The following is a 26,083-nucleotide window of genomic DNA, read 5'->3' as shown; positions in this document are numbered from 1 at the left end:
TCTCTCTCTCTGTGTGTGTGTGTGTGTGTGTGTGTGTGTGTGTGTGTGTGTGTGTGTGTGTGTGTGTGTTTAAAAGTTTAGCAGTGTTTTCATTGTGTGTGTCTGCAATTCAACACCACTTCTATGTGGCGAGTGGCAAGTCAGCAATTCAACACCTCCTCTATGTGGCGAGTAGCAATCTAACACTTTCATATTACTGCTAGAATAAAAAAACTAAATAAAGCTACAGTATTTTTGTTTGGTGGTGGGACAAACTTTCAGGAAAGATGGAGCAGCTCAAAACTAACCAAATAAGGGAAGAAAGCTCTTTACGGAAGTTATAAGTTGACAATCAAGACAAAGCACCACTCATCAAATAGTGAGTAGGAGGTATGGAAATTCTGGCACTATACAATGCTGGTAGAAAGTATACCACCCTTCCAAACATCTTGCTAATTATTTATGTGCACTAGTAATTTTATGATATGCCACTGAGTTTTATTACTGGAAGCCTAATATACCAAAATATATAGGTTACTTTGCTACTAGAAGATCATTAAATCTCAAGTGTTGAAGGTGCACCCATCCACAATCATTACAATGATAATAATTAAGCATTATGTATTTCATGATCGTTATATTGACAGTTGAGTCAGTGATGTTACATCATTATAGGCTGTTTGCTACAATGGTATTCTGTGGGACACATCTTTGTTCTTCGCATCTACATTATGTTGCCTGTACGATTCACGTTTATGTGGTTCTATGCTCATATTTCTAATCCCATTGTAAGAACAAAGATGTGACCTATAGAACACCATAGAGGCAAACAGCTGGTAATGATATAACATCCTGGACATAACTGGCAATACAGCTGACACAAAATGATGTGAAATAAAGGTTCACAATAAGACAACTATATAAAGAACTTCTCCAGCAAGAGTTTATCATCTATTACATTTTTGTTTGATTTTGCTACTACATACATTGGTATATAAGACACTGTAACTCTTCAGAGTGAATGACTGCAATGTTCATGTATAATTAGCTTTTTTTGTGGCATAAAACATAAATGAGGATAAGAGATTTATTTTAGGGCCAATGTGTAGCTTTGTGTTACATGTTGTAAATTCCTTCCAGATATAAATGATCACTTACTCATTTTATGAGATGATGCAGTTTGTAAAAACCATATTGACCAGCTTTTTGGTCGAATATGGACAGGTAACAATACAACACAACTACTAGGATTTAGAATAATTTATACATAAGTGTCACTCCAATCACTCATATCAGTGCAGCATATGACAATATAACTAAACGCAAAAATGTTATTAGAAAATATCAGTAGATAAGCTCGCAGAAGCCAGATGACGCTACAGAAAGTTATGAACACAGTGATGAGAGAGTGTAATGGAACTTATTCCTAATTTTAGTACAAGTAAATAATACACAAACCTGAAGAGCATATCCCAGAAACTGTACTTCTGTTTCTGTGCTGTACAGGTGGTTCAATATATATATAAGTCTCTCTGAAGCACAAACTGGTAACTGCGAATCTGACCGCCAGTACCTGTTACAGTGTAATTTATTTGAGATTAACCTAAATTTTTGTGGATAAACACTGTGGAAGTACAGTACAAAACTTAACAATTATTTTAGCTACTAAACACACTTGAATGTTTATACTGGATAAAAGATACAAAAAATACAACAGACCCACTTTCACCCACAGCTATGACAAAAAAAAGGTACACTTTCAATTTTATCAAAAACTGCAAAATTATTTTTAGCAAAAATACAAGTGTGTATGAAAATTGAGATGTACTGATCTTTTATCCTATAGAAAAACATAAAAGTGTGAAAAATTTTCTGAGCTGTAACCACGTGTTTAAAATCTATAAAATAAGCATAAAGCAACATGCATGATTATGAAAAGGTCTAATAGTGCCATAAACGTATTTATACAGACACTATGTGATCGAAAGTATCTTCACACCTGGCTGAAAATGACTAACAAGTTCCTGGCACCCTCCATCAGCAAAGCTGGAATTCAATATGGTGTTCGCCCACCCTCAGCCTTAATGACAGCTTCCACTCTTGGAGGCATATGTTCAATCAGGTGCTGGAAGGTGTCTTGGGAATGGCAGTCCATTCTTCATGCAGTGCTGCACTGAGGGGAGGTACTGATGTCAGTCAGTGAGGCCCAGCACAAAGTCGGCGTCCCAAAACATCCCAAAGGTGTTCAATACAATTTAGGTCAGGACTCTATGCAGGCCGGTCCTCTACAGGGATGTTATTGTCATGCAACCACTCTGCCACAGGCTGTGCATTATGAACAGGTGCTCAATAGTGCTAGAAGACGCAGGCGCCATCCCCGAATTTGCTCTTCAACAGTGGCAAGCAAGAAGATGCTTAAAACATCAATGTAGGCTTGTGCTGTGATAGTGCCATGCGAAACAACAAGAGGTGCAAGCCCTTTCCATGAAAAACACAACCACACCATAACACCACCGTCTCCAAATTTTACTTTTGGCACTACATATGCTGGCAGATGACGTTCACCGGGCATTCATCATACCCACACCCTACCATCGGATCGCCACATTGTGTACCGTGATTTGTCATTCCACACAACATTTTTCCACTGTTCAGTCATCCAATGTTTACACTCCTTACAGAAGTGAGGCTTCATTTGGCATTTACCTGCATGATGTGTGGCTTATGAGCAGCCGCTCGACCATGAAATCCAAGTTTTCTCAGCTCCCGCCTAACTGTCATAGTACTTGCAGTGGATCCTGAAGCAGTTTTGAATTCCTATGTGATGGTCTGAACAGATGTCTGCCTATTACACAGTACAACCCTCTTCAACTGTCGGCAGTTTCTGTCAGTCAACAGACAAGGTCAGCCTATATGATTTTATGCTGTACGTGTCCCTTCACGTTCCCACTTCACTATCATATCGGAAACAATGGACCTTTGGATGTTTAGGTGTGCGGAAATCTTGCTTATCAAACAGAGAAAGCATTTACACACAGCAGTTATGATAGGACAGATTACTACTCACCATAAGGATGACACGTAAAGTTGCAGAAAGGCAATCTGGAAGGCTATTTTTTTTTTTTTTTTTCTGGGAGGGGGGGTTAAGGGCGCTCAACTACTGAGGTCATAAGCGCCCAGCCACAATTGTTAGAGCACACAGAATCTAGTAAAACTCAAGGCGGGGGGAGGGGGGGAGGGAGGAGGGGGGGGGGGAAGACACCAGAAAGTTCTTACTAGGATGCAGATAAAATAAGTGAAAGAGTTAGATGTCTTTGGACAATCCAGTCAAAGTAATGAAATGAAGAACATGAGCAGCTGCTCGAGCGTCATCAGCTAAAATATCCTGTAAAGTAGATGGCAGAGACAGGACAACATGAGATTGACTAAAACGGGGACACGACAATAAAACATGGCGCTCTGTTAATGCATGACCACAAGGGCACTGCGGGGCTGGGTCACCGGAGAGCAGGTAGCGGTGGCTAAACCGGCAATGCCCAATCCGCAACCTGGTCAGAAGGACCTCTTCTCGCCGAGATGGTCGGGAGGAGGTTGTCCAAGCAGTTGGGAACGGTTTTACTGCCCGGAGCTTGTTTCCTTGAAGTGATGACCAAGTATCCCACCACAAGGACACAAGCCTCTTACAAACAACCCCACTAACGTCAGATGATGGGACACAATGGGAGGCTGGCCGAGGCAGGAGGACTGCAGCCTTGGCTGCAGCATCAGCAGCCTCATTCCCAGGCACTCCTACATGGCCGGGAACCCACAGAAAGCTGACAGGAGAGCCATCAGCAGCAAAAGAATGGAGAGACTGCTGGATCCGTTGCACCAAAGGATGGACCGGAGATGGAGCTCCAAGGCTCTGAAGAGCACTGAGTGAATCAGAGCAGAGTACGTACGATGAATGGCGGTGGCGGCGGGCATACTGAACGGCCTGATGGAGAGCAAAAAGCTCGGCCGTAAAGCTGGAACACTGGTCGAAGAGCCGGTATTTAAAGGTGATCGCCCCGACGACAAAGGCACGGCTGACACCATTGTCAGTTTTGGAGCCATCAGTGTAAATAAAGGTGTGACTGGCAAGTCGCGCACGAAGTTCGAAAAACCGTGAGCAATACACTGCAGCCAGAGTACCCTCCGTCGGGAGTGAGCTGAGGTCGAGATAAATATGAACCGGAGCCTGGAGCCAAAGTGGTGTCGGGCTCTCACCCTCTCTGAAGGTGGTAGGGAGGGCAAAATCCAATTGTCGAAGCAGGCGACGAAAGCGGACTCCAGGGGGCAGCAGGGCAGACACATACAACCCATACTGACGGTCGAGAGAATCGGCAAAGAAGGACTGATAAGAGGGGTGGTCGGGCATTGACAACAGCCGGCAGGCATACCGACAAAGCAGTACATCGCGCCGGTAGGTCAATGGTAATTCAGCAGCTTCAGCATAAAGACTCTCGATGGGACTATTGTAGAATGCTCCGGTCGCAAGACGTAACCCCCAATGGTGGATGGAATCGAGACGGCGTAAGATGGAGGGCCGAGCAGACGAGTAGACGAGGCTCCCATAATCCAGCTTTGATCGGACTATGGACTGATACAAGCGAAGCAGGACAGTGCGATCCGCTCCCGAAGATGAACCACTAAGAACTCTGAGGACATTAAGGGAACGTGTACAACGGGCAGCCAAATAAGAGACATGCGGAGACCAACAAAGTTTCCTGTCCAGTGTGAGCCCTAGAAACTTAGTTGTTTCCACGACTGGGAGAACAACGGGACCGAGATGTAAGGATGGCAGAAGAAACGCTTTATATCGCCAAAAGTTGATGCAAACAGTCTTCTCTTCAGAGAACCGGAAGCCATTTGCCACACTCCATGAGTATAGACTGTCTAGACAACGCTGAAGGCAGTGCTCCAGGAGGCATGTTCTCTGGGCACTGCAGTAGATCGTGAAGTCATCGACAAAAAGAGAGCCTGAGACATTAGGTGGAATGCAATCCATAATTGGATTGATCGCTATGGCAAAAAGGGCTACGCTCAAGACGGAGCCCTGAGGCACTCCGTTCTCCTGGAGGAAGACGTCGGACAATACGGAACCCACACGTACCCTAAACTGTCGATCTGTTAAAAAGGAATCAATAAAAAGGGGCAGGCGACCGCGTAGACCCCACCTGTGCATAGTGCGGAGGATACCTCCTCTCCAACAGGTATCATAAGCCTTCTCCAAATCGAAGAACACGGCTACCGTTTGGCGCTTTCGCAAAATGTTGTCCATGATGAATGTCGACAAGGTCACAAGGTGGTCAACAGCGGAGCGGCAGTGTCGAAAGCTGCATTGAACATTGGTAAGTAGCCGTCGAGATTAAAGAATCCGAACTAACCGAGCATTAACCATGAGCTCCAGCACCTTACAGACACAGCTTGTAAGAGAAATGGGGCGGTAACTAGAAGGAAGGTGTCTATCCTTCCTGGGTTTGGGTATAGGAACAACGACGGCGTCACGCCAACGCATGGGGACTTGACCTTCGGTCCAGACGTGATTGTAGGTATGAAGAAGGAAGCTTTTGCCTGCCGGAGAAAGGTGTGCCAGCATCTGAACGTGAATGGCATCTGGCCCCGGAGCAGAGGACCGGGACAGTGCAAGTGCACGTTCGAGTTCCCGCATAGTAAAGGGGGCATTATAATTTTCCAGATTCAGCGAGTGGAAGGAAGGTCGCCGAGCCTCTTCTGCCTCTTTCCTGGGAAGGAAGGCAGGGTGGTAATGGGCGGAGATTGAAACCTCTGCGAAAAAGCCGCCGAAGGCGCTGGAGACATTCAAAGGATGAACAAGGACCTCATTACCCGAAGTCAGGCCAGGTACCGAGGAGTGGGCCTTAATGCCCGACAGCCGGCGCAGGCCACCCCAGATGACAGAAGAGGGAGTAAAACTGTTAAAGGAGCTGGTGAAAGAGACCCAACAAGCTTTTTTGCTGTCTTTGATGACTCTACGGCATTGCGCTCGGAGTTGTTTGTATCCAATACAATTCGCCAATGTAGGATGGCGGCGAAAGGTGTGTAAAGCACACCGTCGAGCACAGATAGCGTCTCTACAAGCCTCATTCCACCAGGGGATGGAAACGCGACGTGAAGAAGAGGTAGTATGAGGAATGGAACGTTCGGCAGCATTGATGATAACAGCCGTGAGGTATTCGACCTGACTGTCACAATTGAGAAAATCGTGGTCCGGAAAGGTCGCCAGGGAGGAGTAAAGTCCCCAGTCAGCTTTCGGTATGTTCCAGCTCGAAGGACGTGGGGATGGGATGTGGTGCAGGAGACGAACGACACAAGCGAAGTGGTCGCTTGAATAGGTGTCAGAAAGGACATACCACTCGAACCGACGGGCAAGAGTGGTAGAACAGATAGAGAGGTCCAAGTGGGAGTAGGTATGAGTAGAGTCCGAGAGAAAAGTCGGGGCACCAGTATTGAGGCAGACAAGATTGAGATGGTTGAAGACATCCGCCAAGAGGGAGCCTCTCTGACAGGATTGCAGGAGAGCCCCAAAGGGGATGATGGGCATTGAAGTCGCCAAACAATAAAAACGGCGGAGGAAGCTGAACAATCAGGTGCATCATGTCAGCCCGACTAACTGCGGATGACAATGGAGTGTAGACGGTGCAAACAGAAAAAGTAAAGGCAGAAAGGGTAATACGGACAACTATTGCTTGGAGTGGGGTGGTCAATGGGATGGGATGGTAATAGACATCGTCCCGAACGAGCAACATGACCCCACCATGAGCTGGAATACCGTCCACAGGGGTGAGGTCAGACCGCTCCGAAATACAGTGGGTAAAAGCAATACTGTCAGTTGGGTGCAACTTGGTTTCCTGGAGACCAAGGACAAGCGGACAGTGCAGGCGGAGGAGCAGTTGTAATTCCTCCCGATTAGATCGAATACCTCTTATGTTCCAATGTAACAAAGCCATCGCTAGTCAGAAAAAAGGGGGAACGAAACGGGTGAAGAGCTGGTCACCTCGACGGCCGCGGAGGGCCAGGTTTCAAGGGAACAATGCTACAACCGGCGGGAGGTGGATCCTGTTCCATCGAGTCGTCGCCAGCTGCGGCCGCTTTCCCGGGTTGCGTAGGAGGGGCAGCATCATTCGCCGACGAGAGGCCAGCTGAGCGCCTGGCAGCAGAGCATCCCGGCGAAACTGAGGACGGCCGGGAGCTGCGACTCATGGATGGAGCAGCAGACGAAACGCGCCGGGGTGTAGAGGGGGATAAAGACTTCTTCTTGGAGGCCTTCTTGGAAGTCCGATGAGGCACGGGGATGGTGGGCTGGACCCGAAGAAGGTCCTCATGCGCGGAGACCATTTTGGAACGCCGGACCTCGGAAGCCGGTGTCCGGAACGTTTCCCCGATGGACGCCTGAGAAGAGGATTGCTTCTCAGGCGGCGGAGGGGGAGGAGGAGGAAGGGTGGCCCCTGGGGCAGAGGGGGCAGGGGCCGCGAGGGAGGAGGATTTGGAAGGGAGGGATTTGGGAGGCGGAGGCAAAGACCCCAGATGGGGTGAGGAGGTGGAGGGGGGACAGGAGAGGGGTGAGGATACTGTGGAAGGAGTGGACACGACTGAGGCAAACGAAGTTGTCAACGTCACGGGATGGAGGCGGTCATACTTCTTCCTGGCCTCAGAATAAGAGAGACGATCCAAAGTTTTTAATTCTTGAATCTTCTTCTCCATCTGATACGCGGGGCAGTCTAAAGATCTAGGTGAGTGGATGCCAGGACAATTGATGAACCGAGGTGGTGGGGTGCATGTATGTTCCTCACGAAGAGGACGTCCACAATCGGCACAAAGGGGCTCAGCCTCACACCGTGACGACATGTGCCCAAAGCGCAAACACCGAAAGCAGCGCATAGGAGGCGGGATGTAAGGTCGCACGTCGCACCGGTAGCACATCACCTTTACCTTCTCCGGGAGAACGTCCCCCTCGAAGGCGAGGATAAAGGCCCCGGTGTCGATGCGATGGTCTTTGGGGCCGCGCTGAACTCTCCGGACGAAATGCACGCCTCGGCGCTCCAGGTTGGCCCTGAGCTCCTCATCAGATAGCAGCAGGAGGTCCCGATGAAAAATAACCCCCTGCGTCCTATTCAGTGCCAGATGCGGGACAATGGACACTGGGATGTCCCCTAGTCGGTCGCATGCCTGGAGCGCCGCCAACTGTGTGGCGGAGGCGGTCCTTATAAGAACGGACCCTGAACGCATTTTACTGAGAGCCTCGATTTCCCCGAAGATGTCCTCGATGTGCTGGACAAAGAACATGGGCTTGGAGGTGGCGAACGGCCCCCCATCGGTCCGAGAACAGACTAAATAGCGGGGGAAGTACTTTGCCCCAAGCCGGCGGGCCTGTCCTTCCTCCCAGGGAGTGGCCAAGGGGGAAAGGGCAGGAGAACCAGAACCAGAGACAGTACCTTTCTTTTTAAAAGACTCGGCCGCAGAGCAACCTGATACATGTTGACGTTTCATCTGCGAAACGTCCACCCCGATACCACCCACTCTGACCAGGGGCTCTCCCCACGGGCGCCACCCAGCCTCAGCAAGGGCCACCTGGCAGGATGACCATTGCCGGGAGTCCTGATGCCCCAAGGAGACGGGCATCTACTCCTTGGCCGACGTGGGGAGGGTGCAGCTCAGGTATCGGCAGTACTATCCCTGTGTTGTCAGGGGGCTACAACCTAGAGGGTACATGACGACCCCACCACAACAGGCTGGCTACCGTGCTGGATTTCGGGTGCCATGGAAAGTCCATCATGATCGTAGGTGCAGATGGGGACGCACTATGGGCGGAACTTGTGCAACCCATCAGGTGTTTAGGCCCAATTTGAGGAATAGTGGGTGTGGTTACAACGCCGTTACAATGCTGAGTGCCAAGGTCTTAGTGCACTGAGGACCAGTGATACACCACGTAAGGCATCCTTCCCCAAAAGGCTCGTACTTCTGTAGAATTTTGAAAAAAGGAGGTCAAACCCCAAGGGGGACCATCACATGGAAGGCTGAAATGGTTGAAACTCCTTTTAGTCGCCTCTTACGACAGGCAGGAATACCTCGGGCCTATTCTTACCCCGGACCCGCAGGGGGGGAATCTGGAAGGCTGTCACACACTAAGCTTTCGGTCAAAACCTCAGGTGCATGGATGGTCCCAAAGGTGTTCTATACGATTCAGGTCAGGACTCTGTGTGTGCTGTCCATTACAGCGATGTTATTATAATGTAACCACTCTGCCACAGGCTGTGCATTATGAACAGGTGCTCGATAGTGCTAGAAGATGCAGTTGCCATCGCCAAATTGCTCTTCAACAGTGGCAAGCAAGAACGTGCTTAAATCATCAATGTAGGCCTGTGCTGTGATAGTGCCACGCAAAACAACAAGGGGTGCAAAACACACACACACACACACACACACACACACACACACACACACAATATCTCTGGCGAAAATAGCAATCGGGAGTGGGGCAAGGAAGTGGTAGGGATAGCAGAATACGGGTGGGGGAGAGAGGGGGGTGGGGGAGGTCTAGAAGGCGTCAGGATAAGGCTGTTCAGGGACTGTGTTGGGAGGCCGTGGGGGAGGGGGAACAGGAAACGGAAACGTTTGGTCGGTGCGTTACCTTGAAGGGGTGTGGAAATCTATCCTATTCATAATTGTAAAAAAAAAAAAAAATAAATAAATAAATAAATAAATAAATAAATATTATTTACAACGGGCATTCCGGTGAAAAACTAAATGACTGCATAAAGTATTTTATTATTCCAGCATGAAAAAGTGCTACTAAGAAGTAATGAATGTATACTGGAGTCTTCACCAACCAGCCTATTTTGATGTAAATGCACAACCCAGTGGTACGTCAATGGGACTAAGCCTAATATTCCTTCTTCAAGTGGTACTGACTACTGGAAATCATAGTGAGACATCCAGTGAAAGAGCAGGTTGGAAAAAAAATCTATTATAGCATGAAAAAGACCAACATTAGCAACATTAAACACGATGTCAGGAATGTGCAAAGGTATAGATAATTACACTATCTGCCTCTATGATAGCCACACACAACTGCTTCTGGAAGGACCTATAAAATGTAGGAGTATAAGCTGACAATGTCACCCACAATGTCATGTGTCCACACCATCGTGTTTGATGTTAAACTTAGTGCAATTTTACAAAATATGTAGTGGAACATGGTGTTCATAACAGTACTGTATCTACATGGGTGATCAGTAAGCCATTGCACAGTGCTTGGTGGAGGGTACTTTGTACCAAAATTAGTTATTTTTATATCCTATTTTATTAATATATTGAGTGAGAGTCGGTTGGGCTGGTGGGTTGTCTAAATGACTTGGTATGTGCCCAACAATGTCATCATCTTTTCAATGATTTCCATTTATGTTCCCAAAGCATCTCTTATGCTTCAGTATGGTTTACTATGACCCATTATAATCCTAGTGCTTCATCTCTGAATCTGTTTGATGGGTGCTGTTATGCTCACTTAATAAGGACTCCAAACAAACACTTGAGCAGTAGCCTTCATTCCTTTGCTGTAATGTATTGTATTCCTTTATCAAAACTCTGTACTTTACCAGGACCCTTCCATTCACATTCCCTAGTACTGATCCTAAATGTTTGTACAATTTAATATTGAGTCTTAGTAGTGACACCAAATAGTTAAAACAATCTGACAGCTATAGAAATTAACGACCAGATATTAATTGGAGTATACCTGTTCATTAAGGAGATTTTTCTTATTTTTGTTCACATACAAAGAGAACTTCCTAGAAAACAACATCAATGTCAGAGGACAGTATGACATTTCTGCTTGGCTTTTCCTGAAACATAATGCCTTGAGAAAAGCTTTTTTCCCCCTCCAGAAACATCATAATGTTCATTCTCTAGCACCCTGCGACAGGTGGATGTTAGTGATATTTATGTTAAATGCTGTGCATTCGTTCATTTCCACTTTTGTAAAAAGGAGTGAATAGTGCTCTTTCCCAACTGCTTATGACTATCTGCCATATGAGACATTCTTCATAAATATGAACTAGGAACAAAGTTAAATCCACAGTCTAAAACACTTGAAAGTCTAATATAAGAACTCTGCCATGGTCTAGTTCCGTGTTCTTTCCAGCATTATTTTGCTTTTCTACACTGGGAATGCTTATTTCAGTATTTCTCAATTGTGTGGTACAGTCACAATGTCACTATGGAAGTATCTTCATTCAGGAAAACATTTTTAAATGATGAATTTAATATTCTAGCTTTCTGAGTAGTCTGTAGTTTCAACACTAGACTGATTCACAACAGACTTACTCGACAGTTTAGAATTTTTCATTGACTTTTCATATAACTTTTAATAGGAGAAAGAAAACTGGCATTCTATGGATCGGAATCAAATAGGGGTAATGCAGGAGTAGGTTTAATAATGAGTAGGAAAATAGGAATGTGGGTAAGCTACTACAAACAGCATAGTGAACACAATATTGTGGCCAAGATAGATACGAAGCCCACAACTACTACGGTAGTTAAAGTTTATATGCCAACTAGCTCTGCAGATGACGAAGAAATCGAAGAAATGTATGATGAGATAAAAGAAATTATTCAGGTATTGAAGGGAGACGAAAATTTAATAGTCATGGGTGACTGGAACTCAACAGTAGGAAAAGGAAGAGAAGGAGGAGGAGGAGGAGATTAGTGTTTAACGTCCCGTCGACAACGAGGTCATTAGGGACGGAGCGCAAGCTCTGGGTGAGGGAAGGATGGGGAAGGAAATCGGCCGTGCCTTTTCAAAAGAACCATCCCGGCATTTGCCTGAAGCGATTTAGGGAAATCACGGAAAACCAAAAACAGGATGGCCGGAGACGGGATTGAACCGTCGTCCTCCCGAATGCGAGTCCAGTGTGCTAACCACTGCGCCACCTCGCTCGGTACAAAGAGAAGGAAACATAGTAGGTGAATATGGATTGGGGGTAAGAAATGAAATAGGAAGCCGCCTGGTATAATTTTGCACAGAGCATAACTTAATCATAGCTAACACTTGGTTCAAGAATCATAACAGAAGGCTATATACATGGAAGAAGCCTGGAGATACTGACAGGTTTCAGATAGATTATATAGTGGTAAGACAGAGATTTAGGAACCAGGTTTTCAATTGTAAGACATTTACATGGGCAGATGTGGACTCTGACCACAATCTGTTGGTTATGACCTGTAGATTAAAGCTGAAGAAACTGCAAAAATGTGGGAATTTAAGGAGATGGGACCTGGATAAACTGACTAAACCAGAGGTTGTACAGAGTTTCAGGGAGAGCATAAAGGAACAATTGACAGGAATGGGGGAAAGAAATACAGTACAAGAAGAATGGGTAGCTTTGAGCGACGAAGTAGTGAAGGCAGCAGAGGATCAAGTAGGTAAAAAGACAAGGGCTAGTAGAAATCATTGGATAACAGAAGAGATACTGAATTTAATTGATGAGAGGAGAAAATATAAAACTGGAGTAAATGAAGCAGGCAAAAAGGAATACAAACGTCTCAAAAATGAGATCAACAGGAAGTGCAAAATGGCTAAGCAGGGGGGGCTAGAGGACAAATGTAAGGATGTAGTGGCTTATCTCACTAGGGGTAAGATAGATACTGCCTACAGGAAAATAAAAAAAAAGACACCTTTCGAGAAAAGAGAACCACTTGTATGAACATCAAGAGCTCAGATGGAATCCCAGTTCTAAGCAAAGAAGGGAAAGCAGAAAGGTGGAATGAGTATATAGAGGGTCTATACAAGGGCGATGTACTTGAGGACAATATTATGGAAATGGAAGAGGATGTAGATGAAGATGAAATGGGAGATACGATACTGCGTGAAGAGTTTGACAGAGCACTGAAAGACCCGAGTCAAAACAAGGCCCCGGGAGTAGACAACATTCCATTAGAACTACTGACAGCCTTAGGAGAGCCAGTCCTGACAAAACTCTACCATCTGGTGAGCAAGATGTACGAGACAGGCAAAATACCCTCAGACTTCAAGAAAAATATAATAATTCAAATCCCAAAGAAAGCAGGTGTTGACAGATGTGAAAATTACCGAACTATCAGTTTAATAAGTCACAGCTGCAAAATACTAACGCGAATTCTTTACAGACGAATGGAAAAACTAGTAGAAGCCGACCTCGGGGAAGATCAGTTTGGATTCCATAGAAATTTTGGAACATGTAAGGCAATACTGACCCTACGACTTACCTTAGAAGCTAGATTAAGGAAGGGCAAACCTACGTTTCTAGCATTTGTAGACTTAGAGAAAGCTTTTGACAATGTTGACTGGAACACTCTCTTTCAAAATCTGAGGGTGGCAGGGGTAAAATACAGGGAGCGAAAGGCTATTTACAATTTGTACAGAAACCAGATGGCAGTTATAAGAGTTGAGAGGTATGAAAGGGAAGCAATGGTTGCAAAGGGAGTGAGACAGGGTTGTAGCCTCTCCCTGATGTTATTCAATCTGTATATTGAGCAAGCAGTAAAGGAAACAAAAGAAAAATTTGGAGTAGGTATTAAAATCCAGGGAGAAGAAATAAAAACGTTGAGGTTCGCCGATGACATTGTAATTCTGTCAGAGACAGCAAAGGACTTGGAAGAGCAGTTGAACAGAATGGACAGTGTCTTGAAAGGAGGGTATAAGATGAACATCAACAAAAGCAAAATGAGGATAATGGAATGTAGTCGAATTAAGTCGAGTGATGCTGAGGGAATTAGATTACGAAATGAGACACTTAAAGTAGTAAAGGAGTTTTGCTATTTGGGGAGCAAAATAACTGATGATCGTCGAAGTAGAGAGGATATAAAATGTAGACTGGCAATGGCAATGGCAAGGAAAGTGTTTCTGTAGAAGAGAAATTTGTTAACATCGAGTATAGATTTAAGTGTCAAGAAGTCGTTTCTGAAAGTATTTGTATGGAGTGTAGCCATGTATGGAAGTGAAACATTGACAATAAATAGTTTGGACAAGAAGAGAATAGAAGCTTTCGAAATGTGGTGCTACAGAAGAATGCTGAAGATTAGATGGGTAGATCACATAACTAATGAGGAAGTATTGAATCGGATTGGGGAGAAGAGAAGTTTGTGGCACAACTTGACCAGAAGAAGGGATCAGTTGATAGGACATGTTCTGAGGCATCAAGGATCACCAATTTAGTATTGGAGGGCAGAGTGGAGGGTAAAAATCGTAGAGTGAGACCAAGAGATGAATACACTAAGCAGATTCAGAAGGATGTAGGTTGCAGTAGGTACTGGGAGATGAAGAAGCTTGCACAGGATAAAGTAGCATGGAGAGCTGCATCAAACCAGTCTCAGGACTGAAGACCACCACCACCACCACAACAACAACAAAACTTTCTAAGATTTCATGATAAGATCTTCCACTATGACCTGACTGGAAATTATTATAGGCTACACGCATATCCATTTTCACAAATGCATGAGTTCCAATAAAGTTTTCTCTAACAGTTCTGTCACATGATCAGAGGAGTGCTGGTCACTTGCTGGTTGATAGGTTTACTAGTGCCAGAGGAGGAGATGACATAGCAGATCTCTCTATGGATGGACTAAATAGGATACTGTGTGTAACAAAAGCTCTGGTAATGTTATCAGAATGTTTCAGTAATTTCTCTTTCAACAACTCCTATTTCCACTGCAGGTATGGCATGCATGGATGACTAGGACGGAAGGAAGAGACCTGATGTGAAAAGAGTGATAGCTGTTTAAGTAGGGGTATTGTTGGTATGATTGATATGAAAAGATATACAGGGTGTTACAAGAAGGTATGGTCAAACTTTCAGGAAACATTCCTCACACACAAAGAAAGAAAATATGTTATGTGGACATGTGTCCGGAAATGCTTACTGTCCATGTTAGAGCTCATTTTATTACTTCTCTTCAAATCACATTAATCATGGAATGGAAACACACAGCAACAGAACGTACCAGCGTGACTTCGAACACTTCGTTACAGGAAATGTTCAAAATGTCCTCCGTTAGCGAGGATACATGCATCCACCCTCCGCCGCATGGAATCCCTGATGCGCTGATGCAGCCCTGGAGAATGGCGTATTGTATCACAGCCGTCCACAATACGAGCACGAAGAGTCTCTACATTTGGTACCGGGGTCGCGTAGACAAGAGCTTTCAAATGCCCCCATAAATGAAGGTGAAGAGGGTTGAGGTCAGGAGAGTGTGGAGGCCATGGAATTGGTCCGCCTCTACCAATCCATCCGTCACCGAATCTGTTGTTGAGAAGCGTACGAACACTTCGACTGAAATGGGCAGGAGCTCCATCGTGCATGAACCACATGTTGTGTCTTACTTGTAAAGGCACATGTTCTAGCAGCACAGGTAGAGTATCCAGTAAGAAATCATAATAATGTGCTCCATTGAGCGTAGGTGGACGAAACTAAAATGAGCTCTAACATGGAAATTAAGCGTTTCCGGACACATGTCCGCATAACATCTTTTCTCTATTTGTGTGTGAGGAATGTTTCCTGAAAGTTTGGCCGTACCTTTTTGTAACACCCTCTATTTATGGAGCATCCGAGAGGTGGAGATTGAGATATGGGAATGTTACTCATCGAGTTGAGAAGGACCAGATGAAGGGAGTAAGTGTTGAGGTTATGGAGAAAAGAGCGAATGTCGATCTTGCCATGAGTCCAGATCATGAAAATGTCATCAATAAAATGAAGACTTTTCATCAATAATATAATGATTTTTTTAGGTATCCCAGAAAGATTTGTACTTAATATGAGGGGAATGTTAGTTAACATTTGTACAAATGGAAACAATTAGGCTGGGATGGTGGAATCCGAATCCTGGGTCAAGAGGAACACAAGAGGTTCAAGTAATTCTGGGTTGTAAAGGTCGCGATAATTTCTAGATTTACAGATTCTTGTTGAAGACTGTACCCATCTAGTTTTAAACATTAGTATATGAAATCTATGTATTAATGTTAAAGCCTTTCGGATTCTTCACATCAAAATCTGCATCTTTATTCCTGTCACTTCTAGCTCCTGTTTCCAGCAAAGAGGTTAAAATTTCAATTCAAATCTTATAATATTACAAATATTTATGATATTTAGTTTTCTATTATCATTCTATAGAATTATTAGGAGAGGCAAGAAAGTGATTATAAGCATCTCTCTTCATAGTCTGACAGGATGTCGGTTAGTGAGAGTGCACTGCGAGTTCCTGCCGGTAATAAGGAGAGTACACCGTTTGTTTGTTACATATATTTACAAGCTTCAAACAGAATCAACTTCAGTAATGGGTAGGAACTGTGATTGCTGTGTACAGATGCAAGCCAATTTGTTGACCCTTCCAGGCTGTGTTTGCTTCCTTCACACAGCTTGTGGCTGCTGCCAAGGGCATCACTGTGGGGGGTCGGACATGGGTATGCGAGGGACGTTGAGCATGTCCCCCGATTGGTTCATTGCTGTGGCTACCCCGTGTATAGCCTGCACTGAGATTGATACCACACCTGTGGTCAAGTGGGAGATCATTCAAAAGTCTGGCAGGCAGTGAAAGACATTCCGAAGGGCGGATCGTAGGGCCACCCCAGTTCATTTGACTAACAGGTTTTGGGCGTTATCTGTGGCTGAAGCAGTCTCTGAGCTGGATGCAATCGTCCACCCTGTTCCAGAGGAAGCTTTTCGGCCAGCAAGGTCTGGGCATTCACAGAGGGTGGGTTTGCTAGTAGTTGGGAGCTCCAACGTTACGCGCGTAATGGGGCCCCTTAGGAACACTGTTGCCAAGGAGGGGAAGGAGGCCAGTGTGCACTCCATGTACTTACCTGGGGGGGGGGGGGGAGTCATTACGGATGTGGAAAGGGTGCTTCCAGATGCCATGAAGAGTACAGGGTGTAGCCAACTGCAGGGGGTGGCCCATGTCAGTACTAAAGACGCATGTCACTTTGGATCGGAGGAGATTCTCTCTGGTTTCGAGTGGTTAGTGGAAATGGTAAATACTGCCAGTCTTGCTTGCAGGATTAAAGCGGAGCTCACCACCTGCAGCATCGTCGACAGAACCAACTGTAGTCTTTCGGTGCAGAGCCAAGTGGAAGGTCTGAATAAGAGGCTCAGGCGGTTCTGTGACTGTGTAGGCTGCAGAGTCTCAGGAAACCATCTAAAACGAGGCACTGTAGTTGTAAATTGTTGTAGCTGTATTGGGAAGGCACTAGAGCTCCAAGCCCTAATAGAAAGCACTGAACCTCAAGTAGTTATAGGTATGGAAAGCTGGCTAAAGCTGGAAATAAGTTCAGCCGAAATTTTTTCAAATGACCTAACAGTTTTCAGAAAGGTGGTAGAGTACTTAGTGCTGTCAGAAGTAATTTACCTTGTAGTGAAATTGAAGTAGATACTTCCTGCAAAATAGTATGGGCAGAGGTTATACTTGACAGTCGGACTAAACTAACAACTGGATCATTTTGCTGACCTCCTGACTCAGAAGATATACTTGCTGATCAGTTCAAAGAAAACTTGAGTCTCACTTCAAATAGGTACACCCCAGTCATACAATTATAGTTGGTAGTGACTTAAATCTACCCTCAATATGCTGGAAAAATTATATGTTTAAAGCCTGCAGCAGGCATAAAACGTCATCCAAAATTGTACTGAATGCTTTCTCAGAAAATTATTTTGAACAATTAGTTCATGAGCCCACTCAAAGCATAAATGATTGTGAAAGCATACTTGATCTCTCAGCAAAAAATAATCCTTTACAAATAGGGAGTACCAAGACAAATACTGGGATTAGCGACAACAAGGTAGAATACCGTAACACTTACAACCATTAAAAAGAAATGCAAAGTACATCTATTTAAAAAAAGCTGATAAAAATGCTCTTAATGCATTTTTAAGAGATGGTCTCTACTCCTTCTGATCTGATCACGTACGATCAGGAAATATGTGGAATGAATTCAAAAAGATAATACTGATAGCAATTAAGAGATATATTCCACATAAATTAATAAGTGATGGTACTGATCTCCCATGGTACACAAAAATGGGTCAGAAAGCTGTTGCAGAAGCAACGAGAAAAACATGCCAAATTAAAAGAATGCAAAATCCCCAAGATTGGCAAAGTTTTGCAGAAGCTCAGAACAAAGTGCGTTTTCAATGTGAGATGCTTTTAAAAATTTCCACAGTGAAACTCTGTCTTGGAATCAGGCAGAAACCCCAAAGAGATACTGGTCACAAATAAAGCACACCAGTGATAAGACACAACTAATACCATCACTGTGCGATAACAGCAATCAAGTCACTGATGACAGTGCCACTAAAGCAGAGTTATTACACATGGTTTTCTGAAACTTCTTCACCAAAGAAACCAAAGTAAATATTCCTGAATTCCAATCAAGAACAACTGCCAAGATGAGAAACTTATAAGTAGTTATCCTCAGTGTAGAAAAGCAGCTTAAATCACTTAATAAAGGCAAGGCCTCCAGTCCAGACTGTACACCAGTCAGGTACCTTTCAGAGTATGCTGATACAATAGCTCCATATTTAGTAATAACGTACAACCACTCACTCACTTTAATACAGAAAAGTGTGAAGTTATTCACATGGGTACTAAAAGAAATCTGCTAAATTTCGATTACACAACAAGTCACACAAATCTTAAGGCTGTAAATTCAACTAAATACTTAGGGATTACAATTACAAATAACCTATAATGGAACAACCACATAGATAATGTTGTGGGTACAGCAAACCAAAGACTGCAATTCATTGGCAGAACACTTGGAAGGTGCAAAAGGTCTACTAAAGAGACTGCTTACACCATGCTTGTCCACCCTATTCTGGAGTATTGTTGTACAGTGTGGGATCCGCATCAGGCGGGACTGAAGGATGACATCGAAAAAGTTCAAAGAAGGGCGGCTTGTTTTGTACTATCGTGCAATAGGGGAGATAGTGCCACAGACATGATACGTAAACTGGAGTGGTAGTCATTAAAACAAAGGTGTTTCTCGTTGTGATGGGATCTTCTCATGAAATTTCAATCACCAGTTTTCTCCTCTGATTGTGAAAACATTCTGTTGGCATAGGGAGAAATGAACATCACGATAAAATAAGAGAAATTATGGCTCGCACAGAAAAATTTAAGTGCTTGTTTTTCCCACATGCTGTTCGAGAGTGGAATAGTAGAGAGGCAGCTTGAAGGTGGTTCACTGAACCCTCTGCCAGGCACTTTATTGTAAATAGCAGAGTAATCATGTAGATGTAGATGAAGCAAATAAAATACCATAGTCACTTACCACATTTATGGGTAATTAACTCTATGTACATACCTCAGAACAAATTCCTTTATATCTGGGTCTGAATCTGCCAATCCAGAAAGTAGGGCTTTTCGAGCACCCTCATGGGCATCAGTGTCACTGGAAAGGATCTGAAATGCAAGGTGACGACATGAGGCAGCAGTTGAACGTTTAACTGCAATAGGGCATACTGCATCCAAAAGACTCTGCTTTTCAGCATATTTCATGCGGCAAATGCTGCTGTTGTCTCGGTCTAGCAACAAGAGTTTCTCCAGCACTCTTAGTGCTGCAAGCTGAGCACCAGTATCTGGTTGGTCAACAAAGTCCAGCAGCCCGTTACTTTTTAGGAATCCATATGCATCTTCACCTGTATTTGGCATAATGAAACTGATATTAGCAGATATTATAATCTTAAGGTGAAAACACACACACACACACACACACACACAAAATAAAACTTATCACTGAAGTAAAACTTAACAAAGAACAAAATAAGCTGAGAAAGTATACCATGATGGGTGGTCCTCATACACATATTCTAATAGGACTCTCTATTGTAAGGACAATGGCATACTCCATACGAAATCATTTCATTCCGTATAAGCTTACATATGTGATAATATCACCACTGTACTGAAAAGGAAAGAGATCAAAGCCAATGACTATGCTGGTGATTACTACTACTACTACTACTACTACTACTACATGTTGTTCAATTGCATAATCATAACTGCACTCCTTAATATGGATGTATGTATTCGGTGAAAAGAATGTCATTCTTCACAACCAATCTTAACATGACAGTGTTCCACAGATATACATTAGCAATGTTTTAGACAATGTCTACCAGTGCTGATGTTGGAGGTCAGAAGTTTTACTCCTTCAGACCAAACCTGAAGAGTATACTTATATGGATATGGCGTCTGTTGTTGGTTGGGGGATTGGAGGATCCACCACTCTCTGCAGGTTTAAATTAGAATTATATTAATACCTTCAGCTGTTGACGGGCTTTGATAATATCAACAGGGAAAGGTGAAAATGTGTGCCCCGACTGGGACTCGAACCAGGGATCTTGCTTACATGGCAGACACACTATCCATCTGAGCCACCGAGGCCACTGAGGATAGTGCGACTGCAGGGACTATCTCGCGCACGCCTCCCGCGAGACCCACATTCTCACCTTGTATGTCCACACACTACATTCGTAGTGTCCCTCCCCAACACACTCATTACTCGTGGAAGACATTATTCCAAGTCCCGTAAGAGTTCAGGGAATGTGTGTGCATCCGCACAGTTTCTGCTAGTTTCAATCATTTCTAAAATTAGATTGGGCATTTTAATTAGCCAGGGTAGCAACCTGCTCAAACGCTGATTCACAATTTTAACTTTAGCCCCTACTGATCCCAAATGGTTTTATTGTATACTGCATATCTTCAGAGCAAATATCACCAAGAAATGGTACATCACTGAGAGAGATGGTTTGCCAGTCTTAAAACACAGGCTAGATATCAGAATAGCTCAGCAGACTCCCAATGGCAGCCTAACACCCTCATTGTGAGCAGAGTCTAATATCTTCAGATATGTCACCAACTTGCTCCTCTGAATGAAAAAATGCTTTGTTGACGTCAACCTACACAGGGAGAAATGATCATCATCATAAAATAAGTGAAATCAGAGCTCACACAGAAAGACATAGGCATTTGTTTTTTCCATGCACTGTTTGAAAATGACGTAATAAAGAATTATTGTGAAGGTGGTTTGATGAATCCTCTGCAGGCACTTAAGTGTGATTTGCAGAGTAGCCATGTACATGTAGATGTTTATCTTGCAAATCCCTATATAGTGTAACTGTCTGCAAGTCAAGACTGAATAAATGCCTGCCAGCTCTCTGGTTTGTTTGCTGTGGATACTTCAGGATGGTAAGTGCTTTTCGATATCTGACTTTCATCTCCTTGAGATGCAGTAGCCAAGTCAAATTATCATCAAAAAGTAAATCCAAAAATATAACCGAGTTGTTTAAACTTAAAACTGTACCATTTACAAATAACAATTAAAACACTTAACACTCAATAACCATTCACATTATCATTACAATTACCATAAAAAGTCAAGAATAATTACGTATTTCCAAAAGCCGCATAGCTGTTTGAAGGTGCTTTAATCGCAACTACCAGTTTCACATCAGTATAGACACATCTTTAGGTTTATAATGGTGACATGCTCATAATTTGGCTGGACAAATACAGAGCGCCAGCATTCAGGAAGTTATCCTCTCTACGAGTCAAACCACAATAGTTGATTGTCTTAACAAATACCTCATCATTCTTGGCTTTTTAACTGTTACAATTTTTGTGTTAATTTGAATGGTTATCGAGTGTTGAGTGTGTTTTACTGTTATGCACAATGTCTCTGGGCCATAGTTGACCTCCCCAGAAAGTAGTTTGTAGTGTCATTCATGTGAACCTAGGTGAGATAAAATGATGACATCAATGATTAGAATAAACAAAAGTGGTGTTTGTGATGAAAATTTACAACCTCTTTCTCCTGGCCATTGTTCCAACCTCTTAATCATTAGGTGAAATTTACGTGCTGCCAAACTGGTATTGGGTGGTGAATAGGAAATTGAGGAATAATCATGGGCTCAAATCCATACTACGGAAGCAATGCTGTTGATGGTGACAGCCGAGTACATTTCCTTGAGATATACAATTCTATTGAAGGATGTGATCAGAGGAGGACTACCCAGAAAGTAACAGACATTTTGGTCTATCATGGCAGTGGGCAGGACTAGACCGATCATCTTGGTGCCATAATATCCTTACACTCAGTACGCATACAGCAGTGGTGTTTCCGTACTTTCCTTGCTGTGATGTGTTAAAATGTGCACTGCAACAAAAAATCTCACCACTCGTTAGGTGCATTCTGCGACTGGGTTTTTGTTGGCAAAAAACTACAAACCAATTGAAATTTATCTCAACCTTTGTGATGTGTACGGAAAAGGAATTATGATTGAAAGCTGAGCGAGGGAATGGTGCAGTGATTTTACAAATGGCTATACAAATGTTTGCAATGACGACAGTAGTGGTAGGCCTTGCCTTGCAACTGACAAACTGGTGATTAAAATCAATGACAAAATTTGTGAAAATCACCACTTCATGATTCCTGGTGCCCTCCATCGGTAATGCTGGAACTCAACATAGTGTTGGCCCACCCTTATCCTTGATGACAGCATCCACTCTCTCAGGCATACGTTCAATCAGGTGCTGGAAGGTTTCTTGGAGAATGGCGGTCCATTCCTCACAGAGTGCTGCACTGAGGAGAGGAATCTATGTCGTTCAGCGAGGCCTGACACAAAGTCGGTTTCCAAAACATCCCAAGGGTGTTCTATAGGATTGAGGTCAGGACTCTGTGCAGGTCAGTCAATTACAGGGATATTATTGTCGTGTAACCACTCTGCCACAGGCCGGGCATTATGAACAGGTGCTTGATCCTGTTGAAAGATGCAATCACCATTCTCGAATTGCTCTTCAACAGTGGCAAACAAGAAGATGCTTAAAACATCAATGTAGGCCTGTGCTGTGATAGTGCCACACAAAACAACATGGGGTGCAAGGCTCCTTCATGAAAAACAGAACCACTCCATAACACCACCACCTCCGAATTTTACTGTTGGCACTACACACGTTGGCAAATGATGTTAACTGGCCATTCACCATACCCACACCCGGGCATTGGATCGCCACATTGTGTACCGTGATTCATCACTCCACACGTCATTTCTCCGCTGTTCAATTTGCCAATGCTTACGCTCCTTACACCAAGTGAGGCGCCATTTGACATTTACCTTCATGATGTGTGGCTTATGAGCAGCCGCTCGACCATGAAATCCAAGTTTTCTCAGCTCCCGTCTAACTGTCATAGTACTTGCAGTGGATCCTGATGCCGTTTGGAATTTCTATGTGGTAGTCTGGATAGATGTCTGACTATTACACGTTACGACCATCTTCAACTGTTGGCGGTCTCTGCCAGTCAACACACGAGATCAACGTGTGCGCTTTTGTGCTGTACGTGTCTCTTCTTCAAGTTTCCACTTCACTATCACATTAGAAACAGTGGACATAGGGATGTTTAGGAGTGTGGAAATCTCTGGTACAGATGTATGACACAAGTGACATCCAATCATCTGACCATGTTTGAAGTCCGTTAGTTACACGGAGTTCCCCACTCATCCCTCTCATGATGTCTAATGACTGCTAAGGTCACTGATATGGAGTACCTGGCAGTAGGTGACAGCACAATGTACCTAACACGAAAAATGTATGTTTTTGGGGGTGTCCAGATACTTTTGATCACATAGTGTATATCTAACCTAGCATTTGCTTTGAAGTATATAAAAGAAAGGGAATGCACCCTTGTGTTCCCCAGGTGCAAATTTACTCATTGACCACATAAGTCTGGGACTAAGAAAGAGAATTGGAAGGGTGTGTTGAGACACCTCAATCAGCACTGACATGTTTGGTAGTCTTGGCCAAGAGAGAGAGAAAAAGAGAGAGAGAGAGAGAGAGAGAGAGAGAGAGAGGGAGAGAGAGTGCGCACATGTAATGTAAGAATTATAGATGGCAATCCAGCAGCACTGCTGCTAGCATACCAAGTAGTTCACTGTAGTTCCAACAAGAGGGCGATAGTTAATGCAACTACTGTATAACTGAGTTTTCCACTGATTCATGTACAAGTTGATACTGCTTTGATTGTCAGTTATCGTATTGTCAGTTATCGTTGTGCATGTTTGCTACAGGTGCTAGTCAACATGATAACTGGCATGCAGTAATTAAGTGGTACACATAAAAGGAAATTATTTACTGAATGGAAAAAGGAAAATACCATTCAAGCTAAAAGAAACTTAGGGAGAAAAATACCAGAATGAAACCTAAAAATACTGAAAGAAAAAAAATAAATGAGAGAAGGGAGACAGAAGGGAAAGGGGTGGGGAAGAGGGGGAGGGGGTCGCTGTGACTGAAGTAAACTCTTAGGTTCCTCATTTAATAATGTTTCTTTCAAATTTGTAAGTATGCTTTTTCAGAGCAGTGAAATATATCTCAAAGTGTCAGCCAGTCCAAGTTATTCAGTATTTTCACAACAGTCTTCCATGAATCTCACAAACTTGTCGCGATACGTATTGCTCTTCTTTGTTTATGTCCCCTGATAATCCTAGTTGGTATGGATCCCACACACTTTAGTAATATTCTAGGATTGGTGTCTCAAGTGTTTTGTGAGCAATCTCCTTTGTAGGTTGGCTGCCTTTTTCTAGTATACTACCAATGAATCATGGTTTGTGATATGTATTACTGATGACTGAGCCCAACTAAACACTTTATTTCATATCCGTACAAATCCAAGAATTTACCTGATCTGATAGTCATGGGATACTACACTTTTGCATTTTGTGAAATACACAATTTTACATTTATGAACATTTAAGGTAAATCGTCAACCTTTGCACCAATTTGAAATCTTATAAACATCTGATTGAATATATGTGTATCTTTTTTTGAATAGTGGCTCATTATAAATAACTGCATTACACACAAAGTCTGAGGTTACTTTTAATACTGTCTGTCATGTCATTAATATACAACATTGACAACAAAAGTCCTGATGCATTTTCCTGGGGCACACATGAAGTTGCTTCTACATCTGTTAATGGCTCTCCATTCAAGACAAAATTCTGCATCACTCTGCCAAAAAATCCTCATTTCAGCAATAAATTTCATTTGATACAACATATAATTGTAATTTTTAAAAGAAGTCTTAGACAGTGCCAAGTCATATGCTTCTAGGAAGAAAACTATGTTTTTATATTATTAACAATAGACTGCTACTTACAGTAAAGATGACATGTTAAGTTACAGACAGGCACAATTAAAGGATACTTCACATAAGCTTTTGGCAACAGTCTTTGTGAAAAAAAGAGACATACATGCCATTCATTCACACAAGCAAGCATACCTCATGCACACATGACCTTCAACTCCTGCCGTTCAGGCCAGGCTTGGTGCTTGCTTGTGTGAATGAATGGCGTGTGTTTCTCTTTTTCTCAGGAAAGGGTATTGCCAAAAACTAATGTGTAAATGTCTTTCAACTGTGTGTGTGTGTGTGTGTGTGTGTGTGTGTGTGTGTCTGCAACTTAACATGTCATCTGTACGATAAGCAGCAAATCATCTTTTCTTACATTACTGATATTCCTAACTAGAGTTTTCATTTTTCATTTTTATATTATTGGTTGTCAGAAGATATTTGTGTGTAAGTCAATGAACTTTGCGTAACAGGAACCAACAGAATGAGGTAGTGCAGCTTTTAAGGCACTGACCTCATATTCGGGAGGATTGTGTTTGCTCTATCCGGCTGTCCTGGTTTGGGTTTTCTGTGGTTTTCCTGATCACTTCAGGCAAATGCCAAGATGGTTCCTTCATCAAGGCCACACCCAACCACCTGTCCTACCCCATGGGGCAACCCAAGTATTTTGTGTATGTCTATATTGGAACTATTGGTTTTTATTGTATTACCATGATACCTCCTATATCATTGTGAGATGATCCTTGAATTAAATAATAAACGAAGTCAAGAAATACTGCTTACACTTGACTGCCTTGATCCGTGGGGCTTTCATACTGTCATGTGAGAAATGTGTGAAAACTGTTTAGCAAGATCAATGTTTTCAGATCCATGCACTGGCTGACGTTGAGAAGATCGTTGTGTTCAAGATGCCTC

At 43.4% G+C, this 26,083-nt stretch overlaps 1 protein-coding gene across 1 annotated transcript in view; it reads right to left on the bottom strand.

The window, feature by feature from the left end:
- Positions 1-26,083, bottom strand: part of LOC126167810 (DNA-dependent protein kinase catalytic subunit-like) — a 540,256-nt gene that overhangs the window by 216,732 nt on the left and 297,441 nt on the right. The window contains exons 29-30 of the mRNA XM_049920510.1: positions 19,349-19,682; positions 1,438-1,552 (exon numbers count right to left, since the gene is read on the bottom strand). Of these exons, the coding sequence (XP_049776467.1) occupies positions 1,438-1,552; positions 19,349-19,682 (449 nt within the window). The remainder of the gene's footprint in view (positions 1-1,437; positions 1,553-19,348; positions 19,683-26,083) is intronic.

The sequence above is a fragment of the Schistocerca cancellata genome, chromosome 1 (assembly GCF_023864275.1).
Source record: "Schistocerca cancellata isolate TAMUIC-IGC-003103 chromosome 1, iqSchCanc2.1, whole genome shotgun sequence".
NCBI classification, from domain to species: Eukaryota; Metazoa; Arthropoda; class Insecta; order Orthoptera; family Acrididae; genus Schistocerca; species Schistocerca cancellata.
Note: the sequence above shows the minus strand (reverse complement) of the source record. Positions and strands in the feature narration are given on the sequence as shown.